The sequence below is a fragment of the Panulirus ornatus genome, chromosome 71, assembly GCF_036320965.1.
Source record: "Panulirus ornatus isolate Po-2019 chromosome 71, ASM3632096v1, whole genome shotgun sequence".
Classification (NCBI taxonomy): domain Eukaryota; kingdom Metazoa; phylum Arthropoda; class Malacostraca; order Decapoda; family Palinuridae; genus Panulirus; species Panulirus ornatus.
The window spans coordinates 2,320,135-2,346,535 of NC_092294.1; the positions used below are offsets into that span (position 1 = coordinate 2,320,135).

Genomic DNA, 26,401 nt, shown 5'->3' on the forward strand with positions numbered 1-26,401 from the left:
CTCTACAAGGAATCCTCCTCTTATCTATACTGTTTTTCTCTTACATTCCTCAATTCCCACTCACTCTTCCCCTCCTCCTTCAACCAGGTCTTCCTCCTCATTTTTGTCTCATGTCCTCATCTTGGCCTACTCTCTCATCCTGGCTACGTGTGTCACCTTCACCTCCACCACCCACTCTTGGCTTCATTACTCTCAACATCTTTCCTCTCCTTTGCCACGTCTCTTCACCTCGGCCTGCACCATCACCCCGTCTCTCTCTCTCTCTCTCTCTCTCTCTCTCTCTCTCTCTCTCTCTCTCTCTCTCTCTCTCACACACACACACACACACACACACAGCCCTTGGCTCCCCAGCGTCACTCTGGCCTCCTCCCTCATAGAACCAGCCGCAAGAGGAGGTAAGGCAGATGATGAGGTCATGAGGAAGGCAGTAATAATGCAGCAGTGGCCATGTTCTTCATGCTGATGGCCTCCGCTAGCAACCTGGGTCCTGGTGGGTGCCAGGGATATTCTCCTTCATTACTTGCCATTGGCGGGGTCACAGCTCCATTAGTAGGATTACTCGGACGTTGCTCCTCCTGCAAATACTCCGCAGCCGCTCTCATGCCCTCGTGTAAGGCCTTGCTTAACGTGGCATGGACACCTGACGGTGTGGTCCGCGCCGAGGGAGGGTCGACGGTAAAACATAGTGAGTCAAGATGTAGGAAATTCTCTCCTAGTTCGAAGGACGGTGAAGATAGGGCATAGATGGAGCTCGGACGGCAGCAGCTGGTAAAGGAGTAGAAGCTGGTGAAGGAGGAACACCTGATGAAGGTACTGGTGACCAGACAACGTCTACTGAAGGAACAACAACTAGTGAAGGTACAACACATCATGGTTGCTGAAGGGGATGACACGGGTAAAAGAACAAAAAAACATTCGATGAACAAATATCAACCGTCGAAGAACACCTCATTACAGCATAACATCTGACGCATGAAGAACAGTGACTGAAGATACAACACTTGACACAGGAACATTGATGGCTGAAGCTACAACTCCTGGTGAGGGGCAGCGGTAGCTGGAGGAAGAATTTGTACTGAAGGACAAAGTTTCGACCCAGACATTGTTAATGCAGACAGCGGCCACGAACTCGTGGGGTCTGGTTATTGTGGTCTGGGGTCCACAGGAACAGCATAGGTACACTAAACGCCTTCCAGCACATCTCTGTCTGTATCCAACATATATATATATATATATATATATATTTACTTTTTACTTCTACTTTGTCGCTGTCTCCCGCGTTAGCGAGGTAGCGCAAGGAAACAGAGGAAAGAATGGCCCAACCCACCCATATATACATGTATATACATACACGTTCACTCACGCACATATACATACCCATACATCTCAACGTATACATATATATACACACACAGACATATACATATATACACATGTACATGATTCATACTGTCTGTCTTTATTCATTCCCATCGCCACCCCGCCACACATGAAATAACAACCCTCTCCCCCCACATGTGCGCGAGGTAGCGCTAGGAAAAGACAACAAAGGCCACATTCGTTCACACTCAGTCTCTAGCTGTAATGTATAATGCACCGAAACCACAGCTCCCTTTCCACATCCAGGCCCCACAAAACTTTCCATGGTTTACCCCAGACGCTTCACATGCCCTGGTTCAATCCATTGACAGCACGTCGACCCCGGTATACCACATCGTTCCAATTCACTCTATTCCTTGCACGCCTTTCACCCTCCTGTATGTTTAGGCCCCGTACCGTAGCCTGAGCCAGGTACCCATTTTGTCGACCAAACCTTTGAGGCGGATGAACAGCTGGGTTGATAATGGACCGACTACCGCAACCAGAATCCAGACGTATACACTCGACCCTGGGCGGCACGCGAACATATCCCGACAACCACTCTGTGTCCTCCTCACCGTCGGTGACTGAGCTAAGCTGTCAACAATCAAAATATATCGAGATGTTTGTTCTCCTTCCATTCAAAATGGAGGAACCATATTACTCCTGGTCGAGTGCAGCAGCAGCAGCAGCAGCAGCAGCAGGAGGAGGCACAGCGTCTCACCTTCAGTAGGAGGGAGGAAGTGGAGTTGTGGACAGCACATGTGGGCCGCCGTCAGCGCACCTGACTAGGTTCCTCAGCACCGTGTTAGCCAGCAGTGTACGTGGCCAGCAACTGCACACCAGGGCTGGCTAGCTGGCTAACTCAGCAGCGTACTGGCCAGCAGGTTAGCTGGCTGGGGCTATCCACAAGGGCTGGCTGGCTACCTCAGCACCGTGTTGGCTTGCTAGTTAACTGGCTGAGGGCTGTGAACCAGGGCTGGCTGGCTACCTCAGCACCGTGTTGGCTTGCTAGTTAACTGGCTGAGGGCTGTGAACCAGGGCTGGCTGGCTACCTCAGCACCGCGTTGGCTTGCTAGTTAACTGGCTGAGGGCTGTGAACCAGGGCTGGCTGGCTACCTCAGCACCGCGTTGGCTTCTTGTGTTTACGTTTCAAAAGTCCAACACGATCAAAAGATATAGTCAGTATTGGCCACTGGAGGAAAACAAGAGAAATTCTCGTGGAAAGATGACGTTGAAAAATAAACAGTGACACCCAAAGCGTGAACGAACCTTTGAAGGAGAAAATAAGAGGGAAAAAACCAGTTGTCCGAGAGAGAGAGAGAGAGAGAGAGAGAGAGAGAGAGAGAGAGAGAGAGAGAGAGAGAGAGAGAGAAAGAGAGGGAGAGTGTACACAGGAGTAGGTCAAGCTGTTTTTAGGTGAGGCAGGCGAGGCACCTGCCTGCCTCATTATACCGTCACTCATAACATCCCACCTGCCTCATTATACTGTCATTCATACCATTCTACCAGTCATACCATTCTACCAGTCATACCATTCTACCACTCATAACATTCTACCAATCATACCATTCTACCACTCATACCATTCTACCAGTCATACCATTCTACCAGTCATACCATTCTACCAGTCATACCATTCTACCATACCTGGTTTCCCACCCACCAGACTGTGTCCCCAGTCACGCCCTACCACCAGTGTAAGCGTGACCGGCCACACAACACACCACAAGTCATGGTATCCCACTAAAGTGTGGGTACAGAACACTCGGGCAGTAGTCACCACACAACACACTCATAACAATGCAAATGTTGTTACCCTCCCGTCCGTCTCACGCAACACAACAGGAACAAAACAGACTTAGTGTTGTTGTCTCAGCGCAGTGTTTACACCATCGGTGGGGCTCCCTTGCATGTGAATATTGTCTGGTGCCTGTGAACATTGTCTCTTGTGTACCCGTGTACCAGGAAGATATAACAACACCTGGACTAGCCTTCCTCTCAGTCATGTGAGCTGGTGATAACAAGACATTCCAGGTCTGATCCTCTCCTGTTGTGAGCCCTAATGAGCAGGTGTGTGTTGGCTCAACGTGGAAAATGTCTCGTTTATTCAGCCAAGGTCAAAACATACTAATGACTATGTCCAGACTGGGTCACTAAGGTGTATGTCAATAGTGTAGCAGAGTTCTAATCTCTTCTACCGAACAACAGTCAACGTACAAACACATCACGGACCCCAAGGCTTATAGCAAGGGGAGCCATGTTTTGAGCTAACCCCTTCCGTCACCTCAACATAAAGGTGTTTGTCAGCCTCCTAATGGTACCAGGTCAGCCATCAGTTCGTGTCTGTAAACAAAGACTCTGCTTGGCTACTGGTAGCCACAAAGGAACACACACACACACACACACACACACACATATATATATATATATATATATATATATATATATATATATATATATATATACATATATATATATATATATAATTATTCTATTATCATAATACTTTGTCGCTGTTTTCCGCGTTAACGAGGTAGCGCAAGGAAACAGACGAAAGAATGGCAGAACCTTCACCTTGAAGTGGTATATGTACAATCTCCACTAGAAAGGTACGTCCGTCCCTGGTATATCAACTGACTGTTACATTTCTTACTTATATCTTCCCTGACGATGTGATCATTACATGTAAGTGCACTTGGGAACTTTTCATGTTTCATTTCCCCGTACATTAGAAGGAATATATAAGTGTGTGTGTGTGTGTGTGTGTGTGTGTGTGTGTGTGTGTGTGTGTGAAATGAAGTCTAAAAATGCCACTTGATTAATACATATCACAAAAGACCGACGTCAATCATATAGAAAAATAGTTAAGCATTATTTGATGAAGAGTAACGATCCTCAGTCAGCTCAAATGTATTTACATGTGACACATAAATAAACCGAGGCAATATTTCCTACTTAATTCTAAAATCCTGGAGTCCACAGTTACATATCCTGACGATAAAACGTACGTTTCAAACAACTGTGCACTTCAAATTTAAATGCATGTTTTAACGTTAGGACATTTAACTATGAAATGTAGTATATTCATCTGAGCTAGGAAATACTGCTTCTATTTATAAAAGTCATGTTTTCATGTGTTTTATGGAAGGTAAGATTGACTGATAATCATCATTAATCTTGTATAATCATCTTTTTTCTTTATTATCCATTTCACGTCGTAATATATATATATATATATATATATATATATATATATATATATATATATATATATATATATATATATATATATATATATATATATATATATATTCGTAATGTTGGAAAGGATCACAACTGTTTCAAGGGAAAGTGAAACAAGATAAGTTCCCAAGTGCACTTTCGTATAATAATCATATCATCAAGGGAGATACAAGAATGAAATATAACAGTCAATGATATACAACGAAGAGACGTAGTTAGGACGCCATTTGGTAAACAAGTGACTCCCTGGGTGACGTAAAATCAGAAAACAGATTAATTGTCTTAACTACAAGCTACCCGACATACTTCAGATCCTCTATGTAAGATCCTCGCATTCACCTCCCTCACCACCCGTTCTACAAAACAGATCAAATAGCCATGGTGACATCACCTAACCCTTCCCCAGACCCCCCCCCCTTATTTGGAACCACTAACGCTCCTCTCTCTTTATTCGCACACACGCCTTAGTCCCTTGACGAAGTTCTTTACTGCTTCTAGTAGCTTTCCTACCAAAGTATATATTTCTATTATCAACAAAATGGACTACATCTGAAAAAATGTTAAGTATGATTAGTGGCTCCTCTGAAATCAAACCCATTTAGGAAGATGTTCTTTTGAGTATTTTGAACAAGGAAGAGGAAATCAACACGTGAGTCACATGTCTTAAAACAGATTTGTGTTGCATAAGGTTACTTATTCTCAATTGTTTACGTCTATTTCTAAACCTAGAACTGTATCTGACCTACCCATGGTATACAAGGATGGTTGTCCCGTTAGGCCAACCGTGTCATCTTTGGGAACATTTGATCATAACCTCTCATTATTCATGGTTCCTATACACTAACGTCGTTTACTAGAAATCACCACAGAGAATCAGATTCTTTCACATCTGCCAGAGAAATGTATATGTAACCTTAGTGTTGCCGACTGTTTGATGGCAAGCTTTGACGTAAAGTTATTGTTTACCAACATTATACATGAGTATGTGTATGTATATACACTCAGGCGGATGGTAACGGTAAATACCTGCCTGGGTAGAGTGGAATAAAGACAGCAAGGCAGCATGATAGCATTTCATTGGCTGTTAGGTTTCACTCCTTTGGTCCCGGTAGCTATCTTTTTTTCTCTCTGTCTCTGCCTTACCCACACGGAAGAAGGTGGTTTTCAGTCCAAAAACACACAAAATCTCCTTCCCACACATAATAATAGACAACACGTGAGTGACACGACTCGCTCTTCCTAAATCTGAAATTTTCACAAGAATGAAAGCGAGGGACAGAAGGCGAAGGAGGGCGGGCCTGGAGGTGTGGGCGGGATGAGCATGAAGGCGAGGATGAGATGGGCATGTGGGCGAGGGTGGGCTGGGCCAGAGGGAAAGGTCAGGCGGGGCCAGAAGGAGAGGGTGGGTTGGAACCGAAGGTGAGGATCGGTTCACGCCAGCCCAGCCATCTTGTCAATATCTCACAGTAGGTAAGTGTACATAGGTCGTCCGGCCCAATACGTGACCCAAGTGGCCAACAGATGATGATGCTTCTATGTCAGTGGAGGAGTTAGTAGTAGTAGTGGGAGAGAGAGAGAGAGAGAGAGAGAGAGAGAGAGAGAGAGAGAGAGAGAGAGAGAGAGAGAGAGAGAGAGAGAGAGAGAGAGAGAGAGAGAGAGCGAGAGAGAGAGAGAGAGTACAGTGGTGAGGTCTGGTCGGTGATGGCAGTATACATGACATGAAAGTTCAAGGCTTCGACATTTTTTTCCCCCCTGGCCTTCGACCCTGTACCGTCACGAACATGTCAAAATTCATTGCCACAACATGTTTTATGTGTAACTTTGTCAAACACGAATGTAACAGTATGTTGGTGCCACTGGAAATGTCTGAGTTCCAGTGATGTTCAGGGGATATAAAGTGGTCATTATACGGGTACAGTTCCGGGGATGTTCATGGGTTATACAGTGGTCATAATACAGGTACAGTTCTAGGGATGTTCATGGGTTATACAGTGGTCATAATACAGGTACAGTTCCAGTAATGTTCGTGTGTGTCATACACAGTGGTCATGAACGGTGATATCGAATGAATAGTGACGAGAGATTGTTCTTCTCTCGTTGTCATGATGCTGTACTTAGTGCTACGACAGCGTCTTGTTTACCTCTACTGACCACCGCAGGCAGGACCAAGCTCTGTATAACCTGCTAGTGTTGTATGTTGACGGTTCAGTGTGTGATGCGTCAGATGTATAACCTGCTAGTTTTGTATGCTGACGGTTCAGTGTGTGATGCGTCAGATGTATAACCTGCTAGTGTTGTATGCTGACGGTATTCCTGGTAAATTACATGGGAGGGTATTGATTGAGAGGGTGAAGGCATGTACAGAGCATCAGATTGGGGAAGAGCAGTGTGGTTTCAGAAGTGGTAGAGGATGTGTGGATCAGGTGTTTGCTTTGAAGAATGTATGTGAGAAATACTTAGAGAAGCAAATGGATTTGTATGTAGCATTTATGGATCTGGAGAAGGCATATGATAGAGTTGATAGAGATGCTCTGTGGAAGGTACTAAGAATATATGGCGTGGGAGGCAAGTTGTTAGAAGCAGTGAAAAGTTTTTATCGAGGAAGTAAGGCATGTGTACGTGTAGGAAGAGAGGAAAGTGATTGGTTCTCAGTGAATGTAGGTTTGCGGCAGGGGTGTGTGATGTCTCCATGGTTGTTTAATTTGTTTATAGATGGGGTTTTTAGGGAGGTGAATGCAAGAGTTTTGGAAAGAGGGGCAAGTATGCAGTCTGTTGGGGATGAGAGAGCTTGGGAAGTGAGTCAGTTGTTGTTCGCTGATGATACAGCCCTGGTGGCTGATTCATGTCAGAAACTGCAGAAGCTGGTGACTGAGTCTGGTAAAGTGTGTGAAAGAAGAAAGTTAAGAGTAAATGTGAATAAGAGCAAGGTTATTAGGTACAGTAGGGTTGAGGGTCAAGTCAATTGGGAGGTGAGTTTGAATGGAGAAAAACTGGAGGAAGTAAAGTGTTTTAGATATCTGGGAGTGGATCTGGCAGCGGATGGAACCATGGAAGCGGAAGTGGATCATAGGGTGGGGGAGGGAGCGAAAATCCTGGAAGCCTTAAAGAATGTGTGGAAGTCGAGAACATTATCTCGGAAAGCAAAAATGGCTATGTTTAAAGGAATAGTGGTTCCAACAATGTTGTATGGTTGCGAGGCGTGGGCCATGGATAGAGTTGTGCGCAGGAGGATGGATGTGCTGGAAATGAGATGTTTGAGGACAATATGTGGTGTGAGGTGGTTTGATCTAGTAAGTAATGTAAGGGTAAGAGAGATGTGTGGAAATAAAAAGAGTGTGGTTGAGAAAGCAGAAGAGGGTGTTTTGAAATGGTTTGGGCACATGGAGAGAATGAGTGAGGAAAGATTGACAGAGAGGATATATGTGTCGGAGGTGGAGGGAACGAGGAGAAGTGGGAGACCAAATTGGAGGTGGAAAGATGGAGTGAAAAAAGATTTTGAGTGATCGGGGCCTGAACATTCAGGAGGGTGAAAGGCGGGCAAGGAATAGAGTGAATTGGATCGATGTGGTATACCGGGGTTGACGTGCTGTCAATGGATTGAATCCGGGCATGTGAAGCGTCTGGGGTAAACCATGGAAAGTTCTGTGGGGCCTGGATGTGGAAAGGGAGCTGTGGTTTCGGGCATTATTGCATGACAGCTGGAGACTGGGTGTGAGCGAATGGGGCCTTTGTTGTCTTTTCCTGGCGCTGCCTCGCGCACAAGAGGGGGGAGGGGGATGTTATTCCGTGTGTGGCGGGGTAGCGATGGGGGTGAGTAGGGGCAGACAGCGTGAACTGTGTGCATGTGTGTATATGTGTGTGTCTGTGTGTGTATATAGGTGTGTACGTTGGGATGTGTGGGTGTGTATGTTTGCGTGTGTGGACGTGTGTGTGTGTGTGTGTGTGCATGTGAGTAAGGGTGGGTTGGGCCATTTCATTCGTCTGTTTCCTTGTGCTACCTCGCAGGCGCGGGAGACAGCGACAAAGCAATATATATATATATATATATATATATATATATATATATATATATATATATATATATATATATATATATATATTCATATTTCATTATAATTAAACACCATCTCCCGCGTTAGCGAGGCATCGCAAGGAAACAGACGAAGAATGGCCCAACACCATTGGAGTAGGTTACAGTGATGTGTGATATAGTATTTTCTGATAACAGCGAGGAAAAACGAAACATGATTGGTTTCAAGTGCACTTTCGTGTATTTCACATTGTCAGGGGAGATGGATAAAATCTCACCTGATGATGTAAAATACACAATAGTACACTTGGTACCTATCGTGTTTCATTTTCCCTTCATGGGTAGGGTATCGGCATGATTATATATATACACAGATCGAGGAGGTGAAATGGCTTGAACTCTCAATGAGAGAGAGAGAGAGAGAGAGAGAGAGAGAGAGAGAGAGAGAGAGAGAGAGAGAGAGAGAGAGAGAGAGAGAGAGAGAGAGAGAGAGAGAGAGAGAGAGAGAGAGAGAGAGAGAGAGAGAGAGAGAGAGAGAGAGAGAGAGAGAGACCGTGGGTAGCCAATCGTAAAATTACCCTGGTTAACGCGATCCATTTTGCACCGTAAACCATATTCCCACGCCTCACTGCTCTCTACATGGAGGCCCGCACGTTCATACTACCCGGAGCAACCCGACATTAAACAGAACCTGTACCTTCCTTTATCGTGTGTCTCTGTGTATAAAACTAATACGATAATATCACCATCAATGAACAACAGAACCTACGGTCGTGTCTAACAGTCTCTCTTCATCTTCCGTTGTCCAAATCCTCAAATTAAGACACAGTTAAGAGATGTTCCTCTACTTAAGTTTAGATTGAAATCTCGCGTCAGATATTACGCTTCAAAACCACACCCGTACATAAGCTGTCAGGCCTCAGGTTAAGCTTCAATAACACACCCCTACTTAAGCTGTTAGGTCTTTGGTTAAGCTTCAATACTACACCCCTACATAACCTGCCTGGTCTCAGGTTAAGCTTCAATAACACACCCCTACATAAGCTGTCAAGTCTCTAGTTGTGCATCACTCACACTGTGACGGATCGTATGTAAAAATGTAAATTGAAAATCCTACCAGAGGCAATACACAGCACCTGTTCATGATAACTCGTGAATGGGAGTTTGAATAAGAGGAAAACTCGTGAATGGGAGATTGAATATGGAGGAAACTGATTACAGAAAACTGTAAACAGAGTTCTACATCTGATTACATTTTCAAGATACGACCAATGAAGGTCAAGATCATAAAAGAAGGGTCAAAGTTTTCACGGGACTAAAAATGTTTCAGTTTTTGCACACAATATTTGAAGACTGGCAGGTCCTTAACACTACCTGATCCACTGTCCACATCCTTATCTCCCATTCTCCTAATTCCTGACCCAACGATTCCCAGACTACCTGACCAAATCACTTATATTTTCCCCACTACCTGACGCGTACACCTTCGCCACAACATGTCTCCCTCCAGTATCAACGTCACTTTCTCCTCAACTCCATTTGTATCCTTTCCAATAACTGATTTCCTCAAGATCCTCTTTATGACGTGCCCCGTTCCCTATGTTCTCCCCACCTTCCTATTTTCTTCCCCTCGAATTCTCTTCACTACCCAGGCCTCCCCTGCAGGTCATCCCCAGCAATTCAGTTTAGTTCCACCAAGAGCCTCTAAGCAACCTAATCCACCTTCCCAGACTCCACAATACTTGACCACAATCCTCCTCACCACTTAACTTACCGACCAGATCTTCCTCCTTGCCTCTCACTCTCTCTCTTCCTCCACTTCAAAACTTCCCACCATCTGACGCCACTGTTAAGGCTCTCACGACTGAGGTCCTAGCCACAATACACCCTTCCTGTCGTACAAACCCCAGATCCTCCTCGTCATCTATACTTTATCACTCCGATTCTTTCCAGCTTATTTCTCACCAGATCGTCTTCTCCATCAGGCACATCGGCTTCAACACTTTCCCTCACCCAGTATGATCTGAATCCCTACCATCCTCCATCCCACAGTCTCATATCTTCCCCTACATGACCACATTCCCCTGGAATACGCGTCGAAGACCTATAACCAAGTCTTCACGTTCCTCTCCTCCGCCCACTACCATGAATGATCAAGATCCGTAGACTCACGACTATCACCTGAAATTCCCAGTGGCTTCCCATGACTGTTCTATATTACCAGAAGGACTGCCCCTATCACATCCTAAAATTCTCACCAAATACCCATCCATCAGGTTCTTTTCCGACTTTCCCAGCCAATAACCCTTTCCTTACTCTGCATACAACACACACAGACACACACACACACACACACAATGAAAGAATATCAGTCCTCATCACAACTAAACACACAGGGAACAAATATTTGCAGCCTGAAGGGAAGATAAGAACATAAGGATAACAGTTTCATTAACAAGAGACGGGAGGCAACGACCGGGTACTTGACCCAGCACCTTCCTCACCTAAATCCCTGCAGGGAAAACCTCCCAGAAGTCCATGTCTTGTGAGCTTGGCTACTCACTCCGCCGGACTTAATGGCCATCATCTTCACGTTGACTGTCGCTTGTTGTAGTTCCTGTGTACAACCGTTCTACTCAAACATTTGAGTGTCACCCTCCTGAATTATGTGGTCTTTAACACACCCGTTAGTTATTCTTGTAGAACCTGCTACAGTAGAAGACCATCATTAGCTTATCTTCAGCCTCCCCGACTGATATACAACAATACATCTTCAGTGATGGACATTCTCCATTAGCACCAGCTGATCTCCTGCATGACCACCTGTTGATCAGCCAGGTCAGCCATCCTGTAATATACCCAGCTGGTCTCCAGCCCCACAACTTGGTCCACTACATCTTCACATACACTAAGACATCAACAGTCTTTCATCAACACCAAATGTTTTCTTGCACTACCGAGTCTACTGGAACTCTGTAGGTCAAAAGTGGCGGCCTTTGTTATCAAATATCACTAACTCAGCTCTTCCTCAGCACCAGCTCCTGTACACAGGTATTACTAGGTGTTCTTCAATACCATTCCCTATACACAGGCATCACCAGCTGTTCCTCAACACCAGTATCTGTACACACGCATCACCAGCTGTTCCTCAACACCAGCATCTGTACACAAGCATCACCAGCTGTTCCTCAGCTTCAGCTCCTGTACACAGGCATCACCAGCTGTTCCTCAGCTTCAGCTCCTGTACACAGGCATCACCAGCTGTTCCTCAACACCACTCTCAGTAACTAGTTCGCTAATCTGCTTCCTCTGGTCTTTTAGCAACTCAGGTTGTTCTCCATCGCCAAAGGCTGTTTTTCTACACCTTCACCTGTTCTTCTATACCAGCAAAAGTCTATACGCACCACTAACTGATCCCTAAAGCCATCATCATGTCTCCTCCACCATCATTTGGTCTTCTACATCAAGAATTAGTCTTCTTTTCACAATATCTGGTGTCGTGTATTTTCAAGCTTTTTCCTTCACATTCGTCATCTGTTTTCCAGGTATCTGAGATGTTCTTCAGTACGCCAGGTAATCTGCTGTGTCTGTTGCTCTATGGCAACATCGGCCAGTCTGCTGAACCACTAGATTTTCTGCTGTGCCAACTCTTCCTTGACACCACCGTCTGTTCTCTAGCAAAGTCAGCAACACCAGTGTTCACCCAGCATCATGATATGTTCTCTTGAATCAGCTGTTCTCTTGAATCAGCTGTTCTCTGGGATCAGCTGTTCTCTGGGATCAGCTGTTTTCTTGAATCAGCTGTTCTCTTGGATCAGCTGTTCTCTGGGATCAGCTGTTCTCTTGAATCAGCTGTTCTCTTGAATCAGCTGTTCTCTGGGATCAGCTGTTCTCTGGGATCAGCTGATCTCTGGGATCAGCTGTTCTCTTGGATCAGCTGTTCTCTTGGATCAGCTGTTCTCTGGGATCAGCTGTTTTCTTGAATCAGCTGTTCTCTTGGATCAGCTGTTCTCTGGGATCAGCTGTTCTCTTGAATCAGCTGTTCTCTTGAATCAGCTGTTCTCTGGGATCAGCTGTTCTCTGGGATCAGCTGATCTCTGGGATCAGCTGATCTCTGGGATCAGCTGTTCTCTTGAATCAGCTGTTCTCTTGGATCAGCTGTTCTCTGGGATAAGCTGTTCTCTGGGATCAGCTGATCTCTGGGATCAGCTGTTCTCTTGAATCAGCTGTTCTCTTGGATCAGCTGTTCTCTGGGATCAGCTGTTCTCTTGAATCAGCTGTTCTCTGGGAACAGCTGTTCTTTTACACTTCCGAGAGTTGTGAACCATCTTCAATTTTTCCCAGATGTTTCTTGTACCTTCCACGGTTCTCTGACACTTAGAGTTGACTTCGTTTTCCAGTATCTCATTAATCTTCTTCCAGCACGAACTATTAATATGGAACCAGAGAAACCAGCAGTTCTCAAGGCTGACCAGCTATCGTCCCGTAATTCTAAGTAACGTCCACCATGGCCAGATGCTCTCTATCTATCGCCGTCTAACATCCTTATCAACAACACACCTTTGTGTACAACAGGTGTTAGCACCCGCCGTGGCAAAGGCGTGTTGTGTCCCGCACACAACACTATGGATTCCAACACATCATCATGAAGTATGTCATATATGAGTCTTGTTGATCACAACTGCTCCTCCTTTTCACTGGGTTGTGTCCACCTAACGCCTCGCCAGGCCAACCAACATGCAAGCGGTTTTCATGGTTAGGTGGAGGTTCCCTGATGGAAATAGAAAATGTGAGTTATCAATACCAAAAGTTCGGGCTATTAACCAGCACCAGTGACACACATCTCTGTGTTCCACAGCCATTACTTCAGCAGCGACAGAGGTGAAATTGGTGATGAAAACTAATTACATTGTCGCCTAACGGGATTAGCTTTAGTTCAGTAAATGAACATCAAAAATCAGTGAAAATGTGTGAGTTTAGAAAATAAGATTATCACACATTACGTAATTAAGCTAAACACGAAACCTCGTGAGCAGAGCACAGAGCTTCACTATGTCTGGTGTTACAACTGATGAATTAACATCACGACCACACGAGGGAAGGGCTACTGACCGTCCAGTGGCTCAACACTATGAGGCACTTACGCCATCCCCTGAGAGAGAGAGGGAGAGAGAGAGAGAGAGAGACTCATGCCCACCTCTGTACAGTTTAATAACACATTACGAGGGTATGTACACCACTTGAGTTCCAGGAGACAGAGGAAGGCTGTCAGAACCTACACTATTCCTCCAGTGGACGAGGGTCAACGCATGTGTGCCACTATACACACTGGAAAGACAGAGAGCATCTGTGTCACGCTCAGACTCTGTGGACGAGAGTATTTCGTGCGTGACTGCATCATTCGAGGGACCCAGCCCGCATGGTATATCGTACCCAGTTTGATAAATAAAGAAATGATAATGATAATGAATGGTCTACTTAAATTAGGCAAACCATTCGGCTGAATTATATAACTGAGATATTACAGAACTGGGAGGTCGTCGTAATGGCAACGAGTTAAATGTGGGACAGCCACGTTTGTGACAACATAAGATCAATAACAAGTGCTTCGTTCCCAACAGGTCACATCTCGTAACCTGTACACAGAGCAAGTAGGTCCCACACCCTCATAAGGTTGTAAAGGTGATCGTGAATGTGTTCCATCCAACACTATAAGAACAGACATATGTGCAACAGCATAACTTGCAGGCCAAACATGGGTGAGCGACCTTATTACAGTTTACAGATACGAGTCCCTTAATATGGTTGCTCTCTCTTACATGGCCCAGGATGCACATGTCTAACTTCATATATAAATAAGATATAAGATATAAGATATAAGTGGATTGAATCAAGGCATGTGAAGCGTCCGGGGTAAACCATGGAAAGCTGTTTGCGTACTTAAATTGCGTTTGGACGTAGACGTACATGAGTATGGGGAGTTGCCATTTCTTTCATCTGTTCCTTCTAACATCGCAAATGCTGGGCAACAGCAGAGGTAAATTTAAAAAAAAAAAAAAAAAAAAAAAAAAAAAAAAAAAAAAGAACATCTATGATACCAAACGTTATTTAGATCCTTTTCAGACCCATACACTTCAGAACTTTTTTTACACCAATAATATCAGACAGAACCTATTTCCCAATACACTTATCAATACTCATACAAACATAAATCTACCGATAATAATGATCCATACGCAATCACCATATTCAACATCTACAATCTATACATCAATTAAATCTATATCAAACATCTTCATATTCAAGACAGTCTCATTAAATTTATACCCCCCATATTCAATACTCCTCATATTCAATACCCTCATATTCAATACTCCTCATATTCAATACCCTCATATTCAACTCCTCATATTCAATACCCCTCATATTCAATACTCCTCATATTCAATACCCCTCATATTCAATACTCCTCATATTCAATACTCCTCATATTCAATACTCCTCATATTCAATACTCCTCATATTCAATACCCCTCATATTCAATACCCCTCATATTCAATACCGCCTCATATTCAATACTCCTCATATTCAATACTCCTCATATTCAATACTCCTCATATTCAATACTCCTCATATTCAATACCCCTCATATTCAATACCCCTCATATTCAATACTCCTCATATTCAATACTCCTCATATTCAATACTCCTCATATTCAATACCCCTCATATTCAATACCCCTCATATTCAATACTCCTCATATTCAATACTCCTCATATTCAATACTCCTCATATTCAATACTCCTCATATTCAATACCCCCTCATATTCAATACCCCTCATATTCAATACTCCTCATATTCAATACCCTCATATTCAATACTCCTCATATTCAATACTCCTCATATTCAATACTCCTCATATTCAATGCCCCTCATATTCATACCCCTCATATTCAATACTCCTCATATTCAATACTCCTAATATTCAATAGCCCCTCATATTCACACCCCTCATATTCAGTACTCCTCATATTCAATACTCCTCATATTCAATACTCCTCATATTCAATACTCCTCATATTCAATACTCCCTCATATTCAATAGCCCCTCATATTCACACCCCTCATATTCAATACTCCTCATATTCAATACTCCTCGTATTCATACCCCTCATATTCATACCCCTCATATTCAATACCCCTCATATTCAATACTCCTCATATTCAATGCCCCTCATATTCAATACTCCTCATATTCAATACTCCTCATATTCAATACTCCTCGTATTCATACCCCTCATATTCATACCCCTTATATTCAATACTCCTCATATTCATACCCCTCATATTCAATACTCCTCATATTCAATACTCCTCATATTCAATACTCCTCGTATTCATACCCCTCATATTCATACCCCTCATATTCAATACCCCTCATATTCAATACTCCTCATATTCAATGCCCCTCATATTCAATACTCCTCATATTCAATACTCCTCATATTCAATACTCCTCGTATTCATACCCCTCATATTCACACCCCTCATATTCAATACCCCTCATACTCAATACTCCTCATATTCAATACTCCTCATATTCAATACTCCTCATATTCAATACCCCCTCATATTCAATACTCCTCATATTCATGCCACCTCATATTCAATACTCCTCATATTCATGCCCCTCACATTCACACCCCCTCATATTCAATACTCCTCATATTCATACCCCCTCATATTCAATACTCCTCATATTCAATATTCCTCATATTCAATACCCCCTCATATTCAATACTCCTCATATTCAATACCCCTCATATTCATACCCCCCATATTCATGCCCCTCACATTCATACCCACTCATATTCATGCCCCTTACATTCATACCCACTCATATTCATGCCCCTCACATTCATACTCCTCATATTCAATGCCCCTCATATTCAATACTCCTCATATTCAATGCCCCTCATATTCAATACTCCTCATATTCAATGCCCCTCATATTCAATACTCCTCATATTCAATACCCCTCATATTCGATACTTCTCATATGAGACCTTTACGACACTAGTATATATAAAACATGTTTAGACTAACTGCACGCTAGAGTGAATATGAATTCATTTAAAAATGAATTATTGAAAAAAAAGTATAAAAATATCGTTTTTGTAACAAATATAGACGAGTTGAATGGTCAGTACGCGTTAATTTCCTTTCGTCAACACATAAGGGATCTGTGTTGACTACTTCTGTAATGATCACAATTACGTCGACGCTCATTGACGTCATGACTGTGTGCAAGGAAGGGGAGATGAAGAGTGTTTTGTTGTTATCAAGAATTCATGAAGCAGTGGCCCAGCAACGACCCTTACCTTTAGATATCCTGTTTCCCATTTACCATTAATTAAAGGGCACACAGCCCATACCTACATGTACAGCTAAGGGTCAATATATGAAATCAATTCTCCTTTATTAATGACTTTGATGATGTTTACATTATGATATTTGTAAGAAGTTCGTTACGCATTTCTAGATTCTATGTTTTTCAGAGTCCAGTTGAAAAGAACGTGGAAGTATACCAACATATTGTCCACATTTGGTCGAGTTTACACCTAGAAGCGTTACAGTTTTCTTCACATGATATAACTTTGCTTCAGTAAGATGTGACAGATGGTGAAGGTCATGTGACAGATGGTGGGGGTCATGTGACGGGTGGTGGGGGTTGTGTGATAGGTGGTGAGGGTCATGTGACAGGTGGTCAGGTCATGTGACAGGAGGTTGAAGTTCATGTGACAGGTGGTGGGGGTCATGTGACAAGTGGTGAGGGTCATATGACAGATGGTGAAGGTTGACAGGTGATAGGTGGCAGGGGTCATGTGACAGGTCGTGTCAACTTGATACCGTCTTATACAGACGCTTCTGTCCATCTGAGTTTATGTATGACACCATCTCACCAGGGCCACCACCTGGCTGTCCACTGGTGACCACCACCTGGCTGTCCACTGATGACTACCACCTGGCTGTCCACTGATGACTACCACCTGGCTGTCCACTGGTGACTACCACCTGGCTGTCCACTGATGACTACCACCTGGCTGTCCACTGGTGACCACCACCTGGCTGTCCACTGATGACTACCACCTGGCTGTCCACTGGTGACTACCACCTGGCTGTCCACTGGTGACCACCACCTGGCTGTCCACTGATGACTACCACCTGGCTGTCCACTGGTGACTACCACCTGGCTGTCCACTGATGACTACCACCTGGCTGTCCACTGGTGACCACCACCTGGCTGTCCACTGATGACTACCACCTGGCTGTCCACTGGTGACCACCACCTGGCTGTCCACTGGTGACCACCACCTGGCTGTCCACTGACGACTACCACCTGGCTGTCCACTGACGACTACCACCTGGCTGTCCACTGATGACTACCACCTGGCTGTCCACTGGTGACCACCACCTGGCTGTCCACTGGTGACTACCACCTGGCTGTCCACTGATGACAACCACCTGGCTGTCCACTGGTGACCACCACCTGGCTGTCCACTGACGACTACCACCTGGCTGTCCACTGGTGACTACCACCTGGCTGTCCACTGATGACTACCACCTGGCTGTCCACTGGTGACCACCACCTGGCTGTCCACTGACGACTACCACCTGGCTGTCCACTGGTGACCACCACCTGGCTGTCCACTGGTGACCACCACCTGGCTGTCCACTGACGACTACCACCTGGCTATCCGCACAGCGTCACACTAAACCCTGACATCCTCCTGGTAGTCAAACACCTCACATATCTTGGTGTCACAACAGACAACGGCTTAAACTAGAAGTCATGTCAGGACTATCATCAAATCTTCCTCGTACCGTCTGTACCTTCTCAGCCAAATGAAAGCACTAGGCGTCCCATCATCTGAGCTCAGGAATATCTTTGCCATCTTCATTCTACTTACTACCTAAGCTCACCTTCGCTTCCCCAGCCTGGTCCTCCTCACTAACAGCCACTTAGAGAGACAGGTTAAAAAAAAAAAAGTGCAGAAAAGGGCATGCATAAACATCCTAGGCCCTTTTTACATTACCTACCTAGAGGCCTTCATCTCCCTGAACCTATCCACCCTCTTTGACCAACACTGACAGCTCTCATGGCAGTGTGGCTAAAAACTGCTGACACCCCCAGCACAGAGACCTTCTCCTCCCCGACGCTCCTCCACCATAGACCGCCGTTCGTCAAGGCAGTCGTCTTGTCCCAGTCACACCCCGTGCAGACAGATATATATATATAAACAGTTCTATACCTACCATCGCGAACATCATAAACAATCTATGAACAAGTGCATAACAATGCAGGTGAACAGCACAGTTGTCTGTTAGGCTATGTGATACGTCAACTACTGTGTTATTGTACCTATTCATCACTTAATGTTCAGTCAAGTTCATAATGTATAAAGCATACTGTTTACTCTGTAAACCTCCCTAATTATCGGCCACCCTGTCTATCTACATGTAGTACATCACCCATAGACATAGCCAAAGTGTGGAAATATCCAGCTCACCCAATTCTTAAACTCTTGCATGATTCGTTAACAAGTAATTATCAAAACCTCGTAGGTCTATAATATCTGTAATACCTCAACTGTGTATTTTCAGCCGACTGGCTGCGTAAATCCAGTAAACATTATTAACTCATCTATCTATTTGTTTACACAAACACACACACACACACACACACACACACACACACACACACATACACATACAGCTGAACAGCAAAGCCTAGTCTATCTCTGGCTAGCGTATAGCAAAGTTTATCATTGTGGTTTCAGAAGTGGTAGAGGATGTGTGGATCAGGTGTTTGCTTTGAAGAATGTATGTGAGAAATACTTAGAAAAGCAAATGGATTTGTATGTAGCATTTATGGATCTGGAGAAGGCATATGATAGAGTTGATAGAGGTGGAAGGTATTAAGAATATATGGTGTGGGAGGAAAGTTGTTAGAAGCAGTGAAAAGTTTTTATCGAGGATGTAAGGCATGTGTACGTGTAGGAAGAGAGGAAAGTGATTGGTTCTCAGTGAATGTAGGTTTGCGGCAGGGGTGTGTGATGTCTCCATGGTTGTTTAATTTGTTTATGGATGGGGTTGTTAGGGAGGTAAATGCAAGAGTTTTGGAAAGAGGGGCAAGTATGAAGTCTGTTGGGGATGAGAGAGCTTGGGAAGTGAGTCAGTTGTTGTTCGCTGATGATACAGCGCTGGTGGCTGATTCATGTGAGAAACTGCAGAAGCTGGTGACTGAGTTTGGTAAAGTGTGTGGAAGAAGAAAGTTAAGAGTAAATGTGAATAAGAGCAAGGTTATTAGGTACAGTAGGGTTGAGGGTCAAGTCAATTGGGAGGTGAGTTTGAATGGAGAAAAACTGGAGGAAGTGAAGTGTTTTAGATATCTGGGAGTGGATCTGGCAGCGGATGGAACCATGGAAGCGGAAGTGGGTCATAGGGTGGGGGAGGGGGCGAAAATCTGGGAGCCTTGAAGAATGTGTGGAAGTCGAGAACATTATCTCGGAAAGCAAAAATGGGTATGTTTGAAGGGAATAGTGGTTCCAACAATGTTGTATGGTTGCGAGGCGTGGGCTATGGATAGAGTTGTGCGCAGGAGGATGGATGTGCTGGAAATGAGATGTTTGAGGACAATGTGTGGTGTGAGGTGGTTTGATCGAGTGAGTAACGTAAGGGTAAGAGAGATGTGTGGAAATAAAAAGAGCGTGGTTGAGAGAGCAGAAGAGGGTGTTTTGAAGTGGTTTGGGCACATGGAGAGAATGAGTGAGGAGAGATTGACCAAGAGGATATATGTGTCGGAGGTGGAGGGAACGAGGAGAAGAGGGAGACCAAATTGGAGGTGGAAAGATGGAGTGAAAAAGATTTTGTGTGATCGGGGCCTGAACATGCAGGAGGGTGAAAGGAGGGCAAGGAATAGAGTGAATTGGAGCGATGTGGTATACCGGGGTTGACGTGCTGTCAGTGGATTGAATCAAGGCATGTGAAGCGTCTGGGGTAATCCATGGAAAGCTGTGTAGGTATGTATATTTGCGTGTGGACGTATGTATATACATGTGTATGGGGGGGGGGGGGGGTTGGGCCATTTCTTTCGTCTGTTTCCTTGCGCTACCTCGCAAACGCGGGAGACAGCGACAAAGTAAAAAAAAAAAAAAAAAAAAAAAAAATATATAAAAATATATATATATATATATATATATATATATATTTTTTTTTTCATACTATTCGCCATTTCCCGCGTTAGCAAGGTAACTTTAAGAACAGAGGACTGGACCTTTGAGGAAATATCCTCACCTGGCCCCTTTATCTGTTCCTTCTTTTGGAAAATTAAAAAAAAAACAAGAGGGAAGGATTTCCAGCCCCCCGCTCCCTTCCCTTTTAGTCGCCTTCTACGACACGCAATACGTGGGAAGTATTCTTTCTCCCCTATCTCCAGGGATAATATATATATATATATATATATATATATATATATATATATATATATATATATATATATATATATATATATATATATATATATATATATATATATATTCAATCCTATAAAAACATCACTTCTTTCAAATCATTGTTCAACCATTTCTGTTCCAATTCCATTTGAGAAAAGGACTTTGCATACTGCGCCGACCAGAGTTCTCCTTGCTCCATCTCCCATGCGCCTTTCATCATCGACCGAAACCACTGCAAATGTTATGCATAAGGCAAAGTGCTCCCTCCTCCACAGGAGATGCGACACTCTCCCTCACCCCTGCTTCCACTGGTGGCCGGAGTACTGGTGTCATACCTGGATGGCTCTTCCTCAACCCTTCTCTTATCCAGAGCCGACTCAGGTCCCTTCCACAGCCACTACCTCAAGCTCAGACAGGTCTCACGACCACTACCAAAAGCTGGGACAGGTCTCATGGTCACTACCAGAAGCTGAGACAGGTCTCATGGTCACTACCAGAAGCTGAGACAGGTCCCACGTCCAATACCAGAAGCTGAGACATCCTTTGGCCGACCTCTAGCACCGCTCTTCAACCATCCGCCGTGATGTTGCTCTGTCTGTCCGTCTCTCTCTCTCTCTCTCTCTCTCTCTCTCTCTCTCTCTCTCTCTCTCTCTCTCTCTCTCTCTCTCTCTCTCCCTGTTTACTTCATCTCCCCCCCTATGTTGTGAGTTGCCTGGGTGTGTTCCTGCCACTGGGGCTTCAGCCCATGGCCTTTGCCTGACAACTGCTTTGTATAGTCTCTGTGTGAAGACTAGTTAGACGATGAGTGGCCGCTGATACTCATTTCCTCGAACTGTGAAGCTGTGGAATTGTCTCCCTTCTTTCATCTTTTTGAATTATATCCCTTCTTTCATCTTTTGAATTCTCTCCCTTCTTCCATCTTTTTGAATTATATCCCTTCTTTCATCTTTTGAATTCTCTCTCTTCTTCCATCTTTTTGAATTATATCCCTTCTTTCATCTTTTGAATTCTATCCCAACGTAATCTTTTTTCTTCTTATAACTTTTTCATTTTTTAAGATTTAAGTTTGCAAACACCTAAGATGTGATAATTCAACTGATCTCTCGCTTTTTATTCTATTGTTCTCAGAGATGACCAACACTGTTTCTAGCTAGATCATATCGGTTATCAAACACATATCAAAAAGTGAACTCGAGATTAGCCTTCACATCTGTTTCTTTTCCTACACTGCTAAGTTTTGGAACTCTTTACCGTCTCATATCATCCCTAACAGTTAAGACTTTTCCCTTTCAACAAAGCATTGTTTTCTAATTATTCTAAATCTCCAAGATTACTTCTCTTCTTCTCTCATTACTTTTCTTTCGCTCTAGTCTTCTGTTTGTGTTACATTTAACATCTATGCCCGAAGAAGGATTCACGTGACCATAGCCTAAGACATTACAATGTACAATACCTGCAAACAAGGACGCCAGAACTGTACTGTACCTGTAGACAGGAGTGACTGAGGCATTCTTGTACCACAACACCAGCAGTACAGGTTCTTCGGGTTTCGGGGAGTTGATGTTACACGGAAGTTTGGCTGTGGACCCCCGCTCAGCAGTCACCGCTACCAGCGTACCTGTAGGAGGAAAACACGTTGGTTATTCCTGCTGTGTCCCAGTGTCAATATATTGTGAAGACAAACACTTATTAACCAAGCCATTACAGTGTCGATGCGCCTCAGAGGAAGAAGCATGATTACATAGGTACACTCATTACAACGCTTCCTACAGTCCTAATATATCTTGAGGACACACTTGTTATTAAAGATGACACGCTGCCAACACCCCTTGTGGACACACTTTTTAAGGGCGAGTGGACCAGCGTGAGCAATTCCAGAGTACACAAAATGGAATGACGTATCGACACAATTGTCAGATATGGCGACAGATATGATCAAAAAGTAACACTAATGGATTCTCTTCATTTAAGCTCGAAGGCAAGAATGCTTCATGAGCTACTTTTCTTGTCATGCTCAGTACGTGTAGATCAACAAGATGTCCTGTACCTGAACATGCAAGGCTGCTAAAGACAGGAAGAGATACCAAAGGGAAACACCAGTGTATTAAGAACTAGGAGTTAAGAATTCTGTCTTTTTTATTTCATGCTAGAAGACACGACATAGGCAGTTGAACACCCTAATTCAGGTATTTTTATTAATGCTATCTATCTATCTATCTATCTATCTATCTATCTGCCTTTCCTTTCTTTTTCTTTCAAACTATTCGCCATTTCCCGCATTAGCAAGGTAGCGTTAAGAACAGAGGACTGGGCCTCTGAGGGAATATCCTCACCTGGCCTCGTTCTCTGTTCCTTCTTTTGGAAAATTAAAAAAAATGAGAGGGGAGGATTTCCAGCCCCCCCGCTGCCTTCCCTTTTCGTCGCCTTCTACGACACGCAGGGAATACGTGGGAAGCATTCTTTCTCCCCTATCCCCAGGGATAGGGGAGAAAGGTAGATATCTATCTACCTATCTATCCATTTATCTATCTATCTACCTATCTATCCATTTATCTATCTATCTACCTATCTATCCATTTATCTATCTATCTACCTATCTATCCATTTATCTATCTATCTATCTATCTATCATCTATCTCTAGGATAAGATACTAATAATGCTACACTCGTATTCCCTGCGCGTCTCGGAAGGCGACTCTAGTGGACGGGAGCGAGGGAGCTGGAAATCCTCCCTTTCTTGAATTTCACTTCCTAAATGACGGAACTGAAAAGGGAGCCAAGCGAGGAGAGCTCCTCCTCCTCCTCCTCCTCCTCGAAGGTTAAGGCTGAAGTACATATAACCAGGAAGACCAGAAGGTTGAGCTAGACAGTAAGTCTGGGCAGAGAAGTCTGGAGGTCTTGGCTGTGAGGGAAACTAAGCTTAATAAAGTGGCAATCCTGCAGGAGGAGGAGGAGAAGGAGGAGGAGGAAGAGGAAGAGGAAAAGGAGGAGGAGGAGGAGGAGGAGGAGGAGGAGGAGGAGGAGGAGGAGGAGGAGGGGAGGAGGAGGAGGAGGAGGGGAGGGGAGGGGAGGAGGAGGAAGAGGAGGAGGAGGAGGAGGAGGAGGAGGAGGAGGAGGAGGAGGTGGGAATATGTGTAAGACCTGAGCGCCAGACTGATGTGGGTCAACATGAGAGTGAATTACGAGAGCTGGGTGACTGTTAGCGCATGCGCATCCTACTGTAACGACAGGGGGAATAATAAAGAAGACAGTCGAGTGTTTTGGAAGAAGTTGAACGAGTGCGTCAATATTCTTGATGTCAGGGATCGATCAATATTGATGGCTGATCTGAATGCAGGAGTGAGGGTCGTGGCAGCTGAGGGTATAATCTGCGTGGTGAACAGTACGTGAAGCTGTGTTATAAAAGGACTTGTGATCCGAAATACCTAGTTTAGCAAATGGGAAATACATGAGTGTACGTGGGTTAAGGTGAGGGGTACATAGTGATTGGGTATTGAGGGGTAGATAGCGAGTGGGTATTGAGGGGTAGATAATGAGCGGGTATTATCAGATTATGTACGAACTGATACGAATTCTGCAGAGAGACTCTTGGATGTAATTGTGTTGAGAGAGGCAGCTGATTGTCAGATGTAGCAGAAGCTGAGAAAAAAGGGAGGTACTGTATGAATAGCTATAAATATCACAGACACTTACTGGGATAACAAATGGCAGGAGAAAGAGAACTCATGGTAAAGAGAGAGAGAGACACACAATAGACGTACAGTGGAGAAACAGAGAAACAGGAGACAGAACGTAAATGTCTCCCCCTATACCCACACACCTCCAGGTACCCACACACACCTCCATAGGCTCACACAACCCACCTGGTACCCACACACCTCCAGGTACCTCCACACACCTCCATAGGCTCACACAACCCACCTGGTACCCACACACCTCCAGGTACCCACACACACCTCCATAGCCGCACACAACCCACCTGGTACCCACACACCTCCAGGTACCCACACACACCTCCATAGGCTCACACAACCCATCTGGTACCCACACACCTCCAGGTACCCACACACACCTCCAAAGGCTCACACAACCCACCTGGTACCCACACACACCTCCAGGTACCCCCACACACCTCCATAGGCTCACACAACCCACCTGGTACCCACACACCTCCAGGTACCTCCACACACCTCCATAGGCTCTAACAACCCACCTGGTACCCACACACCTCCAGGTACCCACACACCTCCAGGTACCTCCACACACACCTCCATAGGCTCACACAACCCACCTGGTACCCACACACCTCCAGGTACCTCCACACACACCTCCATAGGCTCACACAACCCACCTGGTACCCACACACCTCCAGACACCCACACACACCTCCATAGGCTCACACAACCCACCTGGTACCCACACACCTCCAGGTACCCACACACCTCCATAGGCTCACACAACCCACCTGGTACCCACACACCTCCAGGTACCCACACACACCTCCATAGCCTCACACAACCCACCTGGTACCCACACACCTCCAGATACCCACACACACCTCCATAGGCTCACACAACCCACCTGGTACCCACACACATCCAGGTACCCACACGGCTCTCCTGATACCCACACAAGTCTCCGGATATCCACGTGGTAATTTCATACTCGTTTATCCGAATAACGTGAGAGTAAAGACTCGTTTATCCGAATAACGTGAGAGTAAAGACTCGTTTATCCGAATAACGTGAGAGTAAAAAGAGTCGAACCGATCGCAAAGAAAGATATGAACTCCAGACCCCAGTGAACCAGGAAGTATGAGACAACAAGAAGAGAAAAAAAAAAAAAAGAAAGCGGTGGTAGAAGCAGGCACACGCAGGACAACAGAGAACGGAAAGAAACAGTAATTCAGCAAACGGGAGACCGAGAGATGCTACCGGAGCCATGACGTCACTCACGTTACAGAAAGCAGATAAAATTTACATCTTGTCGCTTCTGATGATGAATGTTTCCAAGTTATCAGGAAGTCATTAGCACACAACTTTGTATTTTTTTTTTTCGGAATGAGTTTTTCTTCGCGTGTTCATCAAGTCTTTTAAATTTCAAAATCGATAGGACAACGCTAGTACTTCAAACGTAATATCATCATTTATTCATTATTCAAAATTTATTCAACACTGGGAGGTGGGCAGATTAGAAAGGGGAGTGAGTGGTGGGATGAAGATGCAAAGTTACTAGTGAAAGAGAAAAG

The 26,401-nt window shown here is 44.5% G+C and overlaps 1 protein-coding gene across 5 annotated transcripts in view; it reads right to left on the reverse strand.

Moving 5' to 3' along the window:
* LOC139747993 (uncharacterized) overlaps window positions 1-26,401 on the reverse strand; it is a 585,795-nt gene that overhangs the window by 274,656 nt on the left and 284,738 nt on the right. For all 5 annotated transcript variants that reach the window (XM_071660527.1, XM_071660528.1, XM_071660529.1 and 2 more), the window contains one exon: window positions 22,639-22,771. In XM_071660527.1, coding sequence (XP_071516628.1) covers window positions 22,639-22,771 — 133 coding nt within the window. The remainder of the gene's footprint in view (window positions 1-22,638; window positions 22,772-26,401) is intronic.